The 18678-nt window shown below is 35.7% G+C and overlaps 2 protein-coding genes across 3 annotated transcripts; both read right to left on the reverse strand.

The window, feature by feature from the left end:
* Positions 1–1974: 1974 nt before the first annotated feature.
* On the reverse strand, positions 1975–11416 carry LOC127425129 (protein LYRIC-like). 2 transcript variants are annotated; one of them, XM_051670797.1, is made up of 12 exons: positions 10929–11416; positions 9944–10057; positions 7541–7625; positions 7147–7308; positions 6947–6994; positions 5455–5625; positions 4949–5029; positions 4666–4749; positions 4465–4571; positions 4257–4358; positions 3488–3602; positions 1975–3319 (listed from the first exon to the last, which is right to left on the reverse strand). In XM_051670797.1, exons 1-12 carry the CDS (start codon positions 11274–11276, stop codon positions 3252–3254), a joined length of 1485 nt encoding a protein of 494 aa, XP_051526757.1. In that variant the 5' UTR covers positions 11277–11416; the 3' UTR covers positions 1975–3251. The 2 variants fall into 2 exon arrangements, with proteins under 2 accessions (XP_051526757.1, XP_051526756.1); XM_051670796.1 differs by having other exon boundaries at positions 7147–7311.
* A 1192-nt stretch (positions 11417–12608) lies between these two features.
* Positions 12609–17891, reverse strand: LOC127425130 (ribonucleoside-diphosphate reductase subunit M2 B-like). The gene is made up of 9 exons (XM_051670798.1): positions 17741–17891; positions 17081–17230; positions 16765–16881; positions 16274–16407; positions 14422–14516; positions 14184–14317; positions 13390–13494; positions 13187–13300; positions 12609–13083 (listed from the first exon to the last, which is right to left on the reverse strand). The coding sequence occupies exons 1-9, from the start codon at positions 17786–17788 to the stop codon at positions 12931–12933; spliced, it is 1050 nt and encodes a 349-aa protein (XP_051526758.1). The 5' UTR covers positions 17789–17891; the 3' UTR covers positions 12609–12930.
* Positions 17892–18678: the final 787 nt, after the last annotated feature.

Here is an 18678-nt window from a genome sequence, read left to right on the forward strand (position 1 = left end):
TTTGTGTTTTCTAGGCCTAGAAAAGTCATGGAAATTAATTAACATCTTAAAAAGTAATAGATATTTCTAGTGAATAAAATTTTTTCTAGTTTTGCTCTACTCTGAAATATTGCATCACCTGGATATTGCTCTTTTGTAGAGGTTGAGCCGGTTATTTTCAATAAACTGGTCTAAATTGTTCACAGATTGGTCTGAATGATTCATTAGCCAATCTGTCTTAATTAAAATTATTTATAAAATTCCATTTCAAGTATGTAAGATCATGGAAATTCATTGGTCAGAAGTATGGGAACCCTGATAATGCTCAGGCATTGATCAGCTCAGCCATATTCTTAGGATGTCTGGTGTGAACGGCTCTCTTGAGGTCATTCCACAGCATCTCTATTGGGTTAAGGTCAGGGCTCTGACTGGGTGGATTTTCTTTTCTGAAGCCATTCTGTAGTGGATTTACTTTAATGTTTAGGGTCATTGTCCTGATGCATCACCCAAATTCTACTGAACTTCAACCCTGATATTATCCCATAGGATGTCTAGGTAAACATGGGAATTAATTTTTCCCTTGATGATGGCAAGAGGTCCAGGCCCAGAAGCAGCAAAGCAGCCCCAAATCATGATGCTCCCTCCACCATACTTCAACACTGGAAAGATGATTTTTATGTTGGTATGCAGTGCCACTTTTACGCCATACGTAGTGCTGAGTGTTCTTCCCAAACAATTCAACCTTAGTTTCATCAGTCCACAAAAATGTTTCCCAGTCAAGGTGGTCTTTGGCAAACTTCAGGCACGCAGCAATGTTTTTGTTGGAAAGCAGTGGCTTCCTTCATGGTGCCCTGCCCTAGAGACCATGACTGTTTAATGTTTTCTGTATAGTAGACTCATGAACAGAGATGTTAACCAGTTCAAGTGATTCCTTCATTTCTTTAGCTGTCACTCTAGGGTTCTTTTTTACCTCATGGAGCATTCTGCTGTGTGCACTTTGAGTCATCTTTACTGGATGGCCACTTCTAGGGAGAGTAACCACAGTACTAAATCGTCTCCATTTATTGACAATTTGTCTTGCTGTGGACAGATGAATATTTAAACTTTGTAACCCTTTCCAACTTTATGCAAAGCAACAATTTTTGATCATAGTTTTCTGAGACCTCTTTTTTGTGAGGCATGGTCCACGTCAGCAGATGCTTCTTGTGAATAGCAAACTCAAAATGTATGTGTGCTTTTTATAAGTCAAAGTAGCTCTAACCCATACCTCCAATCTCGTTTCATTGATTGGATGGCAGGTTTGCCGACTCCTGACTCTAATTAGCTTTTGTTGATGTCTTTGGCCTAGGGATTTACTTAATTTTTCCACAGCACTGTGAATATTTAATGGAATGTGGTCAGTAAAGAAATTAAAGATTATAATTGCTTGAGTGTTGTTAGCTTTAGCACATTGTGTTTGTCTACACTTGTGACTGATGAAGATGAATCACATTTTATGACCAATTAATGCAGAAAACCAGCTAAGTCCAAAGGGTTCACATACTTTTTCTTGCCACTGTATATATATATATAAAACACTTTTATATACATTATATTTATGAAGCTTTAGAGTTCCTTACAAGATAAAGCCATATTGTTAACTTGATTAGCAATTAACTTATCTCTGCTTCAGAAGGCCTACAGACAACAGTACACAATTGTACTGAATCTAGAAGGGTTGCAGCACGTTACATGTTTGTTTCTTTCTGAGGTTTTAGAGGATTTTCGCAAAAAAAATTTTTTTTTTTTTAAATTGACAGGGATTAATATGCCACATATCCCAAATGAAATGAGAAAAAGGTAGGAAAGTACTGCAAATTCTAGTCAAAACCTATGAATCCTTGCACTGGCTACTGACAGGAATTTGTATCTTTTTCTGGTGAATGCTGTTTTAATATTATCAGATTAGGAAGAAAAATCCAATCAATATAGTAATAAAAGGGATTACAAGACCTCCAAGTTTCTGATTTTCTTTTATTTAACAAAGCAACATAGAAATATTGCATTGACTTAAGTAAACATGATCATTCTTTAATCAATAAACTGGTAGAAATACATTGCATGAGTAACCTCTAGAATGACAAACTAAGGCAGGCACCTGCTAGCCCAGAGTGCCTCGGAAACACATGATCTACCGAAATGTACAAAATGACCATGGGCAAAACACCACTAAGTCAACCAAAATAAGAATATGCATTTAAAATCCCCCCACATCCATTCTCATTCATTAAAGCCTTTTTACACTGAGTGGTACTTGAAGGAGTGGACAAGAGAATCAGGACATTTTTCATCACTATAAATGGTTAAGTTCATGCAAGTGCACTGACATCAATCAAATTTGAAATAAAAATGAACATCACGCATCCTGTTAAAAAGACTTTGAAATGAGAAACAGAACGAAGAGCATACACTAAGTATTGATTAAGGCAACAGATTCCTGATACTGATAACTGTTTTAGTGTCATGGAATTAAAGCTGCTCTAATCATTTCTGATCTTTCCAAATTAAAATCATATAAACCTACAAACTTACTAAGTTAAAACAAAAACAAAAATAAGATTTAAATGTTCACATTGTGCAAGAAAAAAAAAAGTAAATACAAATGGGATTTTTACAACCTTCAGCACAGTGCAATTACAAAATATTTTTCCATAGAAAAAAAGCCCTTATAGTTCTATACATATGGCGTGGCTTTTTCTACTTTAGGTTGCAAGATATAAAGCATCAAAGTCAAGTAAGAGGTGATTAAAAAAAAAAAAAAAAAAGGAAGAGTTATAACTCCAAACATCTCCAAGATCCAGGTACCCAATTATATGGGTAAAATATGTACTCAGGATGGAAGAAAAGCGTCGCAGGAACAGCAGTTGATGCAAATGTCCTCAAAACTTCCCAAATGAAATTAAAGTTCAACTTCAGGATTATAAACATTTCAAAATGACTTTAGTAGCCATTGTAAAATAACGATCATGAATGTTTTGTTCCACTGAAAGTGTGTCTGATATCAAGGATAAGTACTTCTTAACAAACCTCAGTGTAGCATTATAGTGCACATAAGTAGTGTTCCAGTCAATGGACTGATTCACCTTAACTCTTTTATCTCAGTTTTGTTGCTATTTTGGATTATTTTATTTTTTTTAAAAGCACAGTAAATGTATTCAGTATAAAATTCTGTACTGTGTAATTATTGCATAAAAAATTGATTTGCATAAGCTATCCTGGACGATATTCTGGGTTCATGTTTCCCTCCGGGCCTTTTTCTTCTGAACTTGCTTCGGTGGTTCCCAATTCTGATCAGATTTCTCTGTGGGAGCAAAAATAAAGGATTCCTTTCAGTTTGATTATTTTTCAAACAGTAGATTAGTTTCTATGATCATATCTCTTTTTTTTTTTTTTACATTCTGCTTTTGTTAAAAGTTTTCATTCATAAAATAAAAACCAAAAAAAGTCATAACATTTCTCATTTACTCACTTTGCGAAGACAGTGGAGGGACATTTAGCTTGGATACCTCCTCCTTTGGCACACAAGTAATATTGGACTTGACAGTCACAATCTTCTCCGCAGGAGCAGAACTCTCTTGGGTCCCCTGGATCAAAAATACACAACCATAATGGCATTCATAATTCAAGCACTACTGATACTAGTGTCACCAAACGGAACTGCAAAATTATTGTTTTCAAACAGGTTTTTTCTGTTTTTGTCACATCTGCAACTGGTTGGAGAATTCGGAACAAATTGATAATTTCACACAGTTGCTGTTTTGGGCGGGTCAGGATGCTCAGACAAACGAAGCAATTTTTTATGGTGTTGAACACTAGGATATTTTATTTTGTAATGCTCTAACTTTTGATTGTTTTGTCATCTCAACACAAAATTGAATCAGTTACAGGTGACATGATCGGGAACAAAACAAATGCAGTTTTTCGGAACTACATTATTTACTCTCTGAGATATACAATGTCAAATAAGAAAAATAAGAAAGCTCAAGTTTTTTTTGTGTGATTTTTCAGCAGTTTCCTAGGTGGAGAGTCTCCAAATTTTGAAAAGTTTTCTTTAAAATTATACCAAACACTTGACCCTCCTTGTTCTTGTTGTTGTTGTCAAGTTATAAGTCTTTAATTTTGGGTATGCCAATGAAAAAGGGAAATCTTTAAAAACACTTTCAGAGCTTAAAGGGTTAACATCAAAATTACACACTTAACCTTTAGTTATTGATTTTGTTGATCAACACAATTTTTACCTCAGTGGCTGAACTTTCTTCCTCTGGTATCTTCTTTTTCTTTCTTCTTTTGGATTTAGAACTTCCAGCAGGATCTGCCTTGTCCTTGTCATCGTTTGATTCCTGGATCCAACACAAGTACTTAATAGTTAAATCATATTATAGTCTTGTTTATTAAGGCTGTAAACACAATCAAAAATATATTTTTGGATTTTGTGTTTTTCCATACCCCAAGCGGCTTAGAGACTGGAGTCTCTTTCGGTGCAGGAGCTTCTACTTTGGGTTCCTCATAATTTCCCCATATCTCAGTTGGAGCGTCCCAGTCTGAACCTGTGTCTACAGCAGCCAGACCATAGCATTAGTTAATAGCATTCATAACATTCTTCAAATTTTGGGCCTTGTGTGAAACATCTAAAAGTTTGGATCTTACTGAAGCTGGACCACTCATTGTCAACAGCAGTGACATTTTCCCATTGCCCCATTTCAATTTTAGTTTGAGTCCCAGTCTTTCCACCTATGAAATTGACATATGAAAAGATTATTTATGTTTGTAGCATTAAAAGGACTTTTGTTTTGAACAATATACATACATGCTACAAAAGCTAAATACTGTTATATAAATCCTACATTCAAGTATGCAAATTCAAACTGTCTGCATTGTGTGCTCTTCGCAAGAAAAATGGTTTATAGTGAGAATATAAAGTTCTAAGTACCCGGTGTGTTCAATCCAAGCATTGTAAAGTTTACTGGGTTCGGTTCTGCTTTAATTCTACCATCCAAACCAGTCCATGGCCCTGTCAAAAAATAAGATAACTTGTTTATCCATGTCAATTGCAAGTTTGCTTTGCTTTGCTTTTTACATTTCCTGTGAAATCATTCCATGGACGAAAGAAACACAAATATTAGTTCTGATGAGCACCCAAATTTTGGGCAACTGATAATTTATAACATGTAAAGCATTGCGATAAACATGTCATACATCTTTCTATGCAATACAGTCTTAAACCCTAACACTAATGTAAAAATCATGGATCTTAAAAAAGTTACTTTACACAAAATGAAATAACTCAATGCTTCGAATTTCACTGGGACAGCAGTCTGAGTAATACATGTAGCATCAAACTACAAACTGGCAAAATAGCCTAATAGCTCAAAAACAATCCACAGCAACTACTACAAACATGTTAAGGCAGAGTCATGAGCAACTCAAGTCTATTACCCTCCGATTCTTGTTTCTGGGAGGAGTTATCACGGTTCTTGTGCCCAGGGGTCCTTCTACCAACAGACCACTTCTCCTTGTTTAAAGTATTCATTTGGGTTTGGGCCTTCACTGGCACTTCTGTCCACCCTTCACCATTTACAGAGTTTGCATCATTCCAGTTTGATGTCACTACAGAAAAAGTGAAATTTGTAAGTTATGTTCAGACTCATGTGTTAAGGTATACACGTAGGCCTGTACAGAATTTATGTCTACATAAAGCTCTGCTGGTTTCCACAACCTCTTGCATGTTAATTTCTGACATATTTTGGTACATTTTGATCATTCTTTCAGCTACTAATAGGGTGTAGTACTCTCAGCCTTGTTAGATACATTTTAACATATTTAACCCTTAAACGCATACCTTGGGTCTTTAGAGACCCGGGACCTCATTTCACACCCTGTACCTCATCCTCAATCTATCTCCTATAAATAGTGTTAATAATTATTTCATTTCACCTATACAAGTTTATTATCACAGGATATCTATTTCTTTGTTTATTACAAGTGAAATGAGTACTATATTCATACAAATAAATACTATATCACATTGATTTTCTGTGCAAAAATAGTGAATTATCATTATTCCATAGGTGCATACGTACACATCCATATTATACTTGTTATTTCTTACTGATGGTGGCACTGCTGTATCAGTGCTTGACTTGATTTACATTTGACATTGCTATTTGATGAAGAAACAACATGGAAGTAAACTATAGCAAGTACAACACATGAAAAGTATGATATGACAATTGTCATTTGAGTGTACAATTGACATTATGTGAGTTGTGTGTCTATTTAGACTCAATAAGTGCCTGACAAAATACTTGTGTAGCTGATGTGTATCTTATATGTATTTTCTGTGTAGCTCAATATGTGTTTGACAGCCAGTTGCGTCTCATGAAATTTCAGTGTGAAAGTAATGAATCCTGTTCTAGATTTGTCCTGATTTGTTACATGTTACATTTTCTCTTTTATATATGAAAAATAAAACATCAAAATGTCAAAATATATTTTATTTTATTATTTTCAAATTGTCTTGAAAATTTGACACTATCTTGGCATTTTGTAGATCCATTTTTGATTGATATACGTGCCGGGTCTCTAAAGACCTGAATATGTAAGTGTTTAGTGAAACTGCATTTAAGGGTTAAAGGACAGTTCACCCAAAAGTGCTGTATCATTTACTAACCCTCATTTTGTACCAAGCAACATGTGCTCTTCTGTGGAACACAAAAGGAAATGTTAGGCACAATGTTAGGGACTCACAGTCTCAGTCACTGTTCATTTTAATTGTATGGAAAAAATACAATGAAAGTAAATGGTGACTGAAGTCCACGGAAGAAAGAAAGTCATACAGGTATGGAACAACATGAAGGTGAGTAAATAATGACAGAATTTTCATTTCTAGGGAATCCCTTATGCCTTTTAATCCCCCCCCCCCCTTTACCTGGGGGTATGATGGCATCAGTTTTTCCGGCCTTGGCACGTGACGATTCTACAAAAAGTCGAAGAGAGGAGGTCAGATGACTCAAACTACCTCAGGTTTATTGACATTTTCTTAAACACTATCAACGTAGTCTTTTGCAGAACTGCGTTCAGAGAAAACTCACAAAAGGACACAAAAAAGAAAATGCATGAAGACTCTACCTTTGTTTTTCTTGGTGCCCGTTGCTGCTGCAACCACTGGTTGCTCCACCTTCCGGCTGGCACGATCACCAGCTTCAGGGCTCCCAGAGCTGTCTTCAGGACCTTTCTCCTTTTTGCGCTGCTGACGTTTTTCTCGATTACTGACCTTGGTTTCCCAAGCACCTGCTAAAAACAGTCATAGCGAGAATGCGGTTTCTTTCTTCCTCTCAGATTGAATTATCTGATAATGACCCTTAATAGAAAGTGTACACACTAAAAAAAGTTCACCATGCTATTTTATTGTCTGAACAAGCCTCGCCATGAAATCAATTAAATGATTTTGATCAAAATCCTTTGCGTAGATGTTTGTGTGTAGCATAAAGCAAAACTTGAAAATGTCAGCACCGTTTCATACCTTCATCAGGTTCCTTGCCATCGGTGGAGGAAACAGCTTGGGTTGACTTTACCTCTGGTTTTGGTTTCTTCTTGTTTTTCTTGGCCTACATAGGAGCCAAAAACACTCATTTACAACTTCCTGAAGTGTCAGACACAGAGCATCTTTATCCACTCACACTTACTACAGTTATAAATTAGCAGAAGTTCTGTTACAAAAGACATTAGATATCTTAAAGTAGTTATTTGTTCTAGTAAAAACCATATGCATAACACAGAAGAAAAGGTCTTGGGTCAAAGTACATACTTCCTTTCTGGATGTACCCTACAGTCTGCATTATCAGATACTGACACCTGACCTCTCTCAATCACTGTGATACAAAACTACCAGGGAGACCTTTATAGCACCACTAGGCAAAACAATTCAGTCACACAATTCCTTTTCTAATTGTTGTTTACAAGTAGTAAGACAAAGTAAGTTGCAAGTATTTTTTAATTCCCAAAGTGCAGCATCCAATTTCCAGAATCTAAAATTAAATAACGGAATAATTTGTATGTTTATTTTTAACGCCATGCCAGCTTCTATGGCTATTTTCATGGTAAAATCCAGATTAAAAAATAAAAACAAAAAATACATAATATCCATTTTTAATAAAAACTCGAAAACTGATTCTGGACTGACTTTGTTAAATACAATGTCAAGGGTGTCAGCAGAATAAAAAAAAAAAATTCTCATTAGACTAGAAATAGCACATCCCAATAAACATATTTGATAGAGAGTGGACTCTTGCACATATGGGGAGATAAATAACTGAATAAAAGCAATGTTTTCTTTAGAAAAAAAGTTCCAAAATGTCCTTTCAGAACAGCATACCACCCTTACAAAAAAATCACTATGCAATCATTGTCTCCACCGTAGCCACTTTAGGTACTACAGTTATTGTTATTGGTTTTCAATAGAAAGTAATAGGGAAGTAGACATACAGTACACATGTCAAAATGACAGCAGCGCAGGGCAGTGTGGCATGCTAAAATCCATTTAAAACTACTTTAAACTGCTTTTTATTTTTTTTAGCATTCTAGCATACTTACACATGTATTAAACAGTTCTTTCATGCGAGACTACATGGAATATTTCAACTTTTGAAAATCCATTTGTTACGCTGCAAGACGATTTAGGGTAAGTGGTAACCCTTTACAATAACACATAAAACATTATATATCTCTGGTGTAAATAAGGTGGCTCCGGCTTTTGTTTTGTTCCAAATCATGTCACCTGTAACTGTGTAAAATTTTGTGTTGATTCAACAAAGCAATCAAAAATAATTAATCCTAGTGTACAAATTCATCCCCAAGTGTCCAAAAGCCTCTCCAAACAAATAAAACATAATGATTGTACATAAGAACTAATTGCACATGCAAATACAACGACTAATGGTTTTCAAAGCATGCAGACATGATTTTAGAAATGAGATGTGTGTGGGCTCGTTTGAACAATAATCGCCTCTAAGTAATCGTATGCGATATTTTAAGTGCAGTTTATTTTTCGTGAAGTTATAAGTGAAAACGCGGCATATGAGCAACACCTGTTTACAAGTAGTACTTACTGTGTACTTAGCTATTACTTGCTATATTTCTGTGAGTAAAACAAATAGGCTGGTTGTATTCTAACTCTTTGAGAGCTTTCCAACAACATATGACACATGGATATTTGATAAGTTTTTACTGATTACAATAATATGTAAAATGCTTAATTTATATATATATATATATATAAACTATCAAAGCAGAACACTTCTGATTTGTCTGCAAATTTCAAAGCACTTGTTCAGTTTTGGTCATAATGCCTACATACATTGTAAAGTACAACTTCTAAGCTTTAATACCTATTTTGTGTTGGTCAAGACTGCAATTATTAATATTTTGATTGAAAAATATGTTGGTTAATGATAGTTAATGCAAAAACAATTGTTCATTGTTAGATCATAGTGCATTAACTAATGTTAACATTTACAACTTTTGTTAAAAGAGTGATTAAGAATGGTGAGCAGTAAGGCTATATCACCTACAATATACACTTTCCCTTAAACATTTCAATTTTAACCTAAAATATTGATGTAGAACAAAAAGTTATTGTCCACCTAGCCATCAACTTGGTATCAGCCACCACTATCATTAAAAAAGGAAAATGAAATATCATAAAGACTCACACTGTTCGATGGACATCCCATGATAAATATGGCTTTATAGAAGTAACAACTGCAATAACTATTATTTCTGGCTGCAGACATTATGATTACCATCATGATTTTTTACAAGGGTGCACTGAGAACAGAGAGAATCCTTGAACTTCCCCCAAACAACCCTTAAAAATAATATGACAAATACACTTCCTAGAACAAGTATGACTACTTGGAGCACAAACCTTCATATCAGCAGGTGGTGGCTGTACTGGTGTCGGTGGTGTTGTTTTCTTCTTCTCCTCATGGACTTTGATTTCCTCCTCGGCCACTGTCTGTCCATTCGCCTGGGCCTTTTGCTGCGAGCACATGACAATTACAAATCAACCATTTCAAACTACACATTTCCTTCCCCGTAACAACTGACCATGTCTCATGCTTGCAAACTTCCCTTAGACCATGAAAACTGGTATTACTTCAGATCTTACATACGCAAATCACGTAAAATCTGAGTCAAAAGGTGGTGTTTAGTTAAAACGAAACTTGCGAGAGCATGTTAAGCTAGCCGGTTTGCTAGGCTCCTACGTGGCTCTCTCTATTGCAGCAATGTCTGTCTTATCATAGTACTCAAACTAAACCCACAAAGTCTGATTTGCTTATTTAAGCTTAAAGCAAGTGAGAACAGCAAACAATGAAGAAGTACCCCGTTTTAATAGCGAGTTACGCTTAGCCAACGCTTTCCATCTGAGCAGCTTTGACAGCTTAGCATTCAGCTAGCTACTTTTTATATTTACTCCAAAAACAATTATAACAAATTATTACAAAATAAACACGAGTGCTAACTACAGAGACACATACAGCAAAAATAAAATGATAAAAGTAATAATTATTAAGTAGGGTCTTCTGCAAATTAACATACATGTTCTAGCATTTGTTCTTTGTAAGCTACATATTTTGAGGATTTACAGGAACTCCAGAAGTCTTTTTGAAAATATAGATAATAATGGTTTTGTTTTAGGGCACTTCGCCGGCTCCTCATGCAAGTCTCCGTTTAATCTGTCAAACTCAAGCCAGTCTGATATGATTTACAGGACGGCACTGGCCGTGATTGCAAACCTGCGGAACTGCTTACACAGACAGCATATTATATTCTCACATGCCCACTAAGCGGACTAGGTAGACAGCTCACTAGTCATTCAGAGATGAAGATCAGATTTATAGGCCGCTTACCTTGTCAGCGGCTTTCTTTTTGTTCTTCTTCCTCGGTTCGCTCTTCACAGTCTTGGGTGGCACGGAGGATTTGATCTGGGTCTCGGTTGTGGTGCTGGGACTCACGGTAGCAGTGACGGGGGTCGCTCGGCGCTTCCTCCGACCACAGGCCGCGACCATAACCAGCACTGTCACAACGCTCAGCGCCACGCTCAGAATCACCCACGACGGAAACTCCTTCGGCCGGATGCCCAGATCTACCCCCAGCTCGGCCTGGAGGAATTCCAGGCCGGAGGACATCAGCCCGCGGAGACGGTCGGACACGTATTCCGCTCGTTGGGTGGCTAAAATTCGCCAGTCCTGGTCCATTTTCAGCGAAGTATAAGTCTCAGTAGAACAGCAAAGGGTGTTTTTACATCTCTGGGCGTTTTCAAACCGGGATGGGCGTTTCTAAACTTACCAATGAAAGTAAGGAATCTCTTTTTAGCAGGCGGACACGAACCGCACGGAGAGACGGATGGGGAGCTGCAGACTGAACAGGGAGGGATTGACTTCGAGATTTCTCGCCTTTTTACATGGAGTGCGTCTCAAAACATAGTGAGCTGACTAGTTAGATATCATAGAAGACTGCATCATTTTTGAGTATCATAGAGTCATTTTGAGCTATTGTGCTGTCCAGAAGTGCTATCTAGATAGGCAGCTCACTAGGTTTTTAGACCCGGCCAATGCCAACTCACTGAAATGACTCAGTAATAGGTTCAGTTCAGTGCATCAAGCTGAACATTTACATTTGGGTTGAGTTCGAGTTAAGTGTTCAAAACATTATTATATTATGCTAGCTGGAACACAAAAATGGCATAATCTACTTTTTTAAAATTATTATTATTATCCCTCTGAGACGAAAGAGTCCACAGATTATGGAGGTGAAACCTATATATATATATATATATATATAAAACAGAAATGTATTTTTTTATTTTATTTTAAGGACCAGTAGCCTGTGCCCACACACATTACTTGTCATGTTTTGCTCTAAAATATCTCTGAGATCCTGTAACGTCTACACCAGAAATATTTGTGTTCTCGTTTCTTAGAAACACCCTTAACCCTTGTTTCGAGTTGGCCACTTTAGTAGTGGGATGCCACCTCAAAGGAATATTCCGGGTTCAATACAAGTTAAGCTCAATCGACAACATCTGTGGGATAATGCACTATATGCATAACGATATGTGTGTTAACATAATTTAAGTGTGATAAACTTTACAGCTCAAATAATTCAGGAGTTTTAAATGAAGAATTAATGTAAGTGCTTTTATAAAATTATAAACTTCACATTCCTGTCTTTAACCCCACCAAAAATTGGCCCCATTCACTTCCACTGAAAGTTTCTCACTGTAACCCAGTTTTTGTTTGTTTGTTTTTTTGCTTTTTTCAAAGAAAAGAAGGGACGAGTCTAAATAAGTTTTGTGGTAATCAACATTATGCCACAAATGCAGTTGACTGAGCTTAACTTTTATTTAACCCAGAATATTCCTTTAATCTGATCACTGTCTGTCTTTGTACCATGGATGGAGTTTATTCACCATTACATAGACTTTGCAACCAAAGCGGTCATATCACTTCAGAAGACATGGATTAAACTCGAGTTGTATGGATTACTTTTAAGATTCCTTTATGTCCTTTTGGGATTTTAATGTTTTGGACCCTACTGACTTGAAAACATATTATACATCCTTCAAAATATATTTGTTTGTGTTCCGCAGAAGAGAGAAAGTCATATGAGTTGAAGCGGCATGAGGGTGAATAAATAATGACAGAATTATCCTTTTTGGGTGAACTATCCCTTTAAGACCCAGGCCACAAATTTGCTTGCTAAAAGAATCGCCAAATCAATGTATTAAAAGTATTATGTGAAACAAAACAAAAAAGTAGTATTTATTTTTCAGTTCCTGAGTGATAATTTCTTAACACTATAAACTGACTAAAATTTTTCTGTAGCTGCCAAATAAATAAATACTCGGTGTTAGAAATCTGCATCAAGAGTGAATTCACAGTCCATCATGTTTGACATCACTCCAAGTCGCTGGTATTCGGCCACTTGCTTCTCGAAGAAGTTTGTTTTCCCCTCCAATGAAATTGACTCCATGAAGTCGAAGGGGTTTTCTGATTGGTAAACCTTTGGAGATGGAAATGAAGAAAAATTGCAATATTAATATAAAAGAAATCATGAAACATTTGATTTTGAAGATAAAAACAAATACTACAATACTAGTACTAACCTTTGGCAAACCCAAATCTGTTAGCAACCTGTCAGCCACAAATTCAATGTATTGCTTCATGAGAGTGCAGTTCATCCCAATCAAGTTGACTGGTAAGGCTTCTGTGAGAAACTCCTTCCAACAAAACAAGCGAATACAGATGCAATCACATTCATGACTGAAATAATGCATTCTGCACTACTGGGATACAGCGGTGTATTTACCTGTTCAATGCTCACAGCTTTTGTAATGATGTCCTTCACTCTGTCAGAAGAAGGTTTTTTCACCAAATAGCTGTACATTAGACATGCAAAATTACAGTGCAGACCCTGTGAAATTTCAAATAATACAATTCCAATTACAAAATTACAATAGACTTGATGTGATTAATTTTTAAATGTATCTTTTCCCACTAGAACTTCTATATCTGTAATTTGTATTTCCATATTTTGAATCTGTAGGTTCATACAATGCAAGTGAATGGTGGCCAGAACTTTGAAGCTAAAAAAAGAATATAAATGCAGCATAAAAGTAATCCATAAAACTCCAGTGCTTTAATCAATGTCCTCAGAAGTGATATGATAGGAGTGGGTGAGAAACAGATCAATATTCAAGTCCTTTTTTACTATAAATTCTCCTCCCTGGCCAGTAGGTGGTGATATGCAAGAAGAATGCAAATCACCAAAAACAAAAGAATGTGAAAGTGGAGATTTATAGTAAAAAGGACTTAAATATTGATGTTTCTCAACCACACCTATTATATCATTTCTGAAGACATGGATTAATCCATCTATGGATTATTTTATACTGCGTTTATATGCCTTTTTTGAGCTTCAAATATCTGGCCACCATTCACTTGCATTGTATGAACCTACAGAGCCGAAATATTCTTCTAAAAATCTTTGTGTTCAGCAGAAGAAAGAAAGTCATACACATCTGGGATAGCATGAGGGTGAGTAAATGATGAGAGAATTTTCATTTTTGGGTGAACAATCCCTTTAACATTGTATTTTCTAACCTCATCTCTGCTGATGAGCTCATTCGAGTAGGTGAGCCCAGGCATTAAACCTCTTTTCTTTAACCAGTAGATGGCAGCAAATGATCCAGAAAAGAAGATGCCTTCCACTGCTGCAAATGCTACTAATCTCTCTCCTGAAAATAAATAAATGATAAAGGAAACACAGCTGTTAATTAACTGTAACAATCAGTATTGTAGTCTTATTCTCTACTGCACATAAACTGTATTTTCCACCCACCAAATGTAGAGTTTGTGTCAGAGATCCACTGTAAGGCCCAGTCTGCTTTCTGTCTTACACAAGGCATGGTTTGGATTGCATTAAACAAATAGTCCCTGTAGGAAGAAAATTTACTTCAGTGCAAGATATTTTGGTTTAGAAAGTGCCTTTACGTTGAATACACACTACTACTGTATGTTTAAGAAATGGAGTGTGTGAAGTTTATAACAAAGGCTGTTATTAAAGGAATAGTTTGTCCAAAAAATCTTGATGTCTGTTGTGTGTTCATGATCACTATAAGAGAAGCATATTCTCAGTGGCTTACGTGATCAAAAGAGCTGCTGTGAATGAGCTTCTCTCATAGTGTTCAAGAATGCGCAAGAGACGTCAAGATTCTCACTACAAAATTACTTATATTGCAAGTAGTTTCAATCGTACGTCTTCAGAAGACTTGAAATATGACGCAAGAGGTGCGTGGACCAATTTTTATGATACATTGTGGTCCTTTTTAAGCTTTAGAGTGAGTCACTATTAACTACTTTTCAGTGTTAATCTCGTCAACAAAATCGCTGACGAAAACGTTCGTTAACAAAGGGCTTTTGATTTCTTTAACGATAACGATGACGAAAAAGGAGTATCATGACGATAATTAAATTATTTGATTAAAGCATACTGTTGATGAAAATATGACAAGATGAAAATGATACTGCAAGATATTAACAGTGCAAGAAATAAACAGAAGAAGAAACAACCAGAGAAACATCTGTTTATAGAAGAAGATATTAGATATGGATTCATCTAATCTATTAATCATGTATGTTGGGGAGTTCTTGAGCTGCCTGTGTTGAACGTGCTAACACTGGTAAAAATGATATATTTATACATGAGTTTAATCACTATATCCACAACATATATGTAATATAACAACTTACATCTGCACAGTGAAGCGAATGAACAGGTGAACTTGAAGTAAATGATGCGCTAGTCAGAATATGTGTAATTTGCGTTTTGAACTTGCGTTGTGAATACGCTGTTTCCGTAAGAAACATGCTACATGCAATATCATTTCCTTTCACGGAAAATTAATAACAGTCTCTAAACAGGAAGAATTTAGAATACAGTAAACTAACTTAAAAGAAGGTAATACTTCAGTCTATTCATTATTATTTCAGGATCAGTTTTTTTCTGTTTATTTATATGTTTGATATACGTGTTTAAAACAGAAAATGTTTATAATTTTATTTTTTTTCTAAATGTTTGTCTGTTACAGTTTGACAGACTCTTTTGTCCATTTTGCACATTATCCTCAACTAAAATATATTAGTTTCGTTGGCTAAAATGATGTCATTTTAGTCAAAGTAAAACTGACTAAAATGAATGAATATGACATGATGAAATATTGACTCATTTTAAAGGACATTTCCGTCAAAAGACTAAAACTATGACTGAAAAATAAAACGGTGTAAAAATTGTTGCTGCTGCTATTGATTTGAAAAGACGGTCCGCAATATTCATTAAAACATCTCCTTTTGTGTTCCGCCTGAGATAGTAAGTCAGACGGGTTTGTAACGACATGAGGGTGAGTAAATTATGATAGAATTCAAATTTTTGAGTGAGCCATTCTTTTAAAGCTGATGTAATTTTGTTCACAGATGTATGAGTAAAACAATCAACAACTGAATCTTTTGTATAATAACAATAATAAAAAAAAAAACCCCGCCATGTCTGCTCATAAACCACATTGTGGAAAAAGCGTGCTTAACTGAATCTTGCACCTGTCATCTGCGTAAAAACACACAATAGCTGCATTTTTTTATTTTTTATTATTTACTAGTTCCAAACTGAATACTACATCACCTCATTTTCATCTCACCTCTCTTTTAAATCCCTTATATAGGTGTTGATGAGCATGCCGTACATTTCAGAGTGCACATTTTCAATAAGGATCTGAAACCCATAAAAGGATCGAGCCTCTGGAAGCTGCACTTCTTGACTGAACCTCTGCACCTGAGAGAAGTTAAGAAAATAAAACTGTTTAACGGAAGCACAACCTGCACTGCCCTATTTCATAACCAAATTCACCTACACTGAGAAAAAAAAAGAAAAGAAAAAAAAATCCTAAAAATGTGCTTTGTGTGGTAACATTTAAATTAACTTGTTTTATTCATGTCAAAAATATCTGTTAACATGTCGGAATCAATCTGAATACATTACGTTACACAAACAAAACTTATTTTAAGGGTCAGATCAGGTAGAAATAATTGCCACTTTTTACAGCTGTGCAGATTCCTGACACTTGACATTGATCTGCATTATAATGAAGTCAAAACAAAGGGTCTACATGTTTAAAAGAGGTCAACTTGCCAGGTTCTCATTGACAATCCCATCACTTGCAGCAAAGAAAGCCAATACATGGGATATAAAGTGTTTTTCTTCAGGCTTCAGGTTGTCCCAGTGTACCAAGTCCTTAGATAAATCCACCTACACAAACATTAAACATTCTTAGACTAAAACTCATTTTATTTCAATGCTGATACCCGTGTCCTGACATGTTGGTCACATATTGTAATTATTATGTAAGTACAACAGTTATTACAATACATTCAAGTAGGGGATTTGAAAAAAAATACATTATATGTATATAATTTTAACATTTAACGGATATAAATCAAATCTTCACCTCCTCAACTGTCCAGAATGAGGCCTGAGCTTGTTTGTACATTTTCCAGATGTCTGGATACTGAATAGGAAAGATGACGAATCGCTTTGGGTTTTCTTTGAGAAGGGGCTCGTCTTCGGTACTGCTGAGGTCAACATCCTTGTGCCCATTCTGAATGAGAAACATAACTGTTAATAGAGCACATCTGAACTACATATTGTTTATGTGAAGGAAGAACTAATGCGACAGAACTACAGACACTGTGGAACACACTGATGACGAATCTACTTACGAAAATGTGCATGTAATAAAACACGGTGATGATTACAGCATAAACTCTAGGAAAATAGTAATCACTGAAATAATCATGTGTCTAATTGGCTTTATTTAGACCTCAATGTTAACATTTAATCTAATCTAGACTATCTTTAATCTAAAGGTAGTTTTCGGAACCACTGATACATAACACACCATTAACTGAAGCTGTAATTATTATTAAAAATAAATAAATCAGACATTCAAATCGTCAAATAACGCTACATATGCAGTTATTTAACGTTACGGTCTCTTTAACAAATGCGAAACACTCTTTGTTATGAAAGCACGCAGCAACAGATTCAACATGTATTCGTAGGCCTTAAACGCGTGCTTAAATGTACTAAAAAATAAGCGTAATTTTACCTGATATTGCATAATGTCAGTCGGAGTTTTGCTCATACTGGAGTTCATAATAACTGCCTATGGTCAGCAGCAGTAAAGCTGCGCTCTCTGTATATCGTCTGTCATTGAAATCATGTAATCTACTGAGTGAAACACGATTATAGCTCCTCCTCCGAGTTTCGCTGTATAGAAATTAAAGGGACAGTTCACCCTCATGCCGTCCCAGATGTGTATGACTTTCATTCTTCCGCTGAACACAAATGAAGATTTTAAGAGGAATATTTCAGCTCTGTAGGTCCTCACAATACAAGTGAATGATGGCCAGAACTTTGAAGGTTTAAAAAGCACATAAAGGCTGCATAAAGGTAATCCACATGACTTCACTGGTTAAATCCATCTCTTCTGAAGCGATATGATAGGTGTGGGTGAGAAACAGATAATTTTTAAGTCCTTTTTTTATCATTTTAAAATGTAAAAAGATTGTGAAAGTGGAGCTTGATAGTAAAAAATGACTTAAGAAATTATATTTCTCACCCACACCTATCATATCGCATCAGAAGATATGGATTTAACCACTGGAGTCCTATGGATTAAATTTATGCTGCCTTTGTGTGCTTTTTAAACCTTCAAAGTTCTGGCCATTATTCACTTGTATTGTGAGGACCTACAGAGCTAAAATATTCTTCTAAAATTCTTTGTGTTCAGCAGAAGAAAATCATCATCTGGGATGGCGTGAGGTGGAGAAAATTTTCATTTTTGAAAATATCTCTTTAACTCTTTCACTTGTCTTACAAAATTGTGCAATTTCTCTGTAGAACTGAGGCCTGTACTATGAAGCCGGTTTCATCGGCAAACCAGGTACGTTTTAGTTTAATTTGCCTCAACCCCAGGTTTTATAGGTACCAAGAAAGTTGGTCAGCTTTTAGCAGTGTTCATCGCCATAGCAACTTATGCTACAC

The sequence above is a fragment of the Myxocyprinus asiaticus genome, chromosome 34 (assembly GCF_019703515.2).
Source record: "Myxocyprinus asiaticus isolate MX2 ecotype Aquarium Trade chromosome 34, UBuf_Myxa_2, whole genome shotgun sequence".
Lineage (NCBI taxonomy): Eukaryota > Metazoa > Chordata > Actinopteri > Cypriniformes > Catostomidae > Myxocyprinus > Myxocyprinus asiaticus.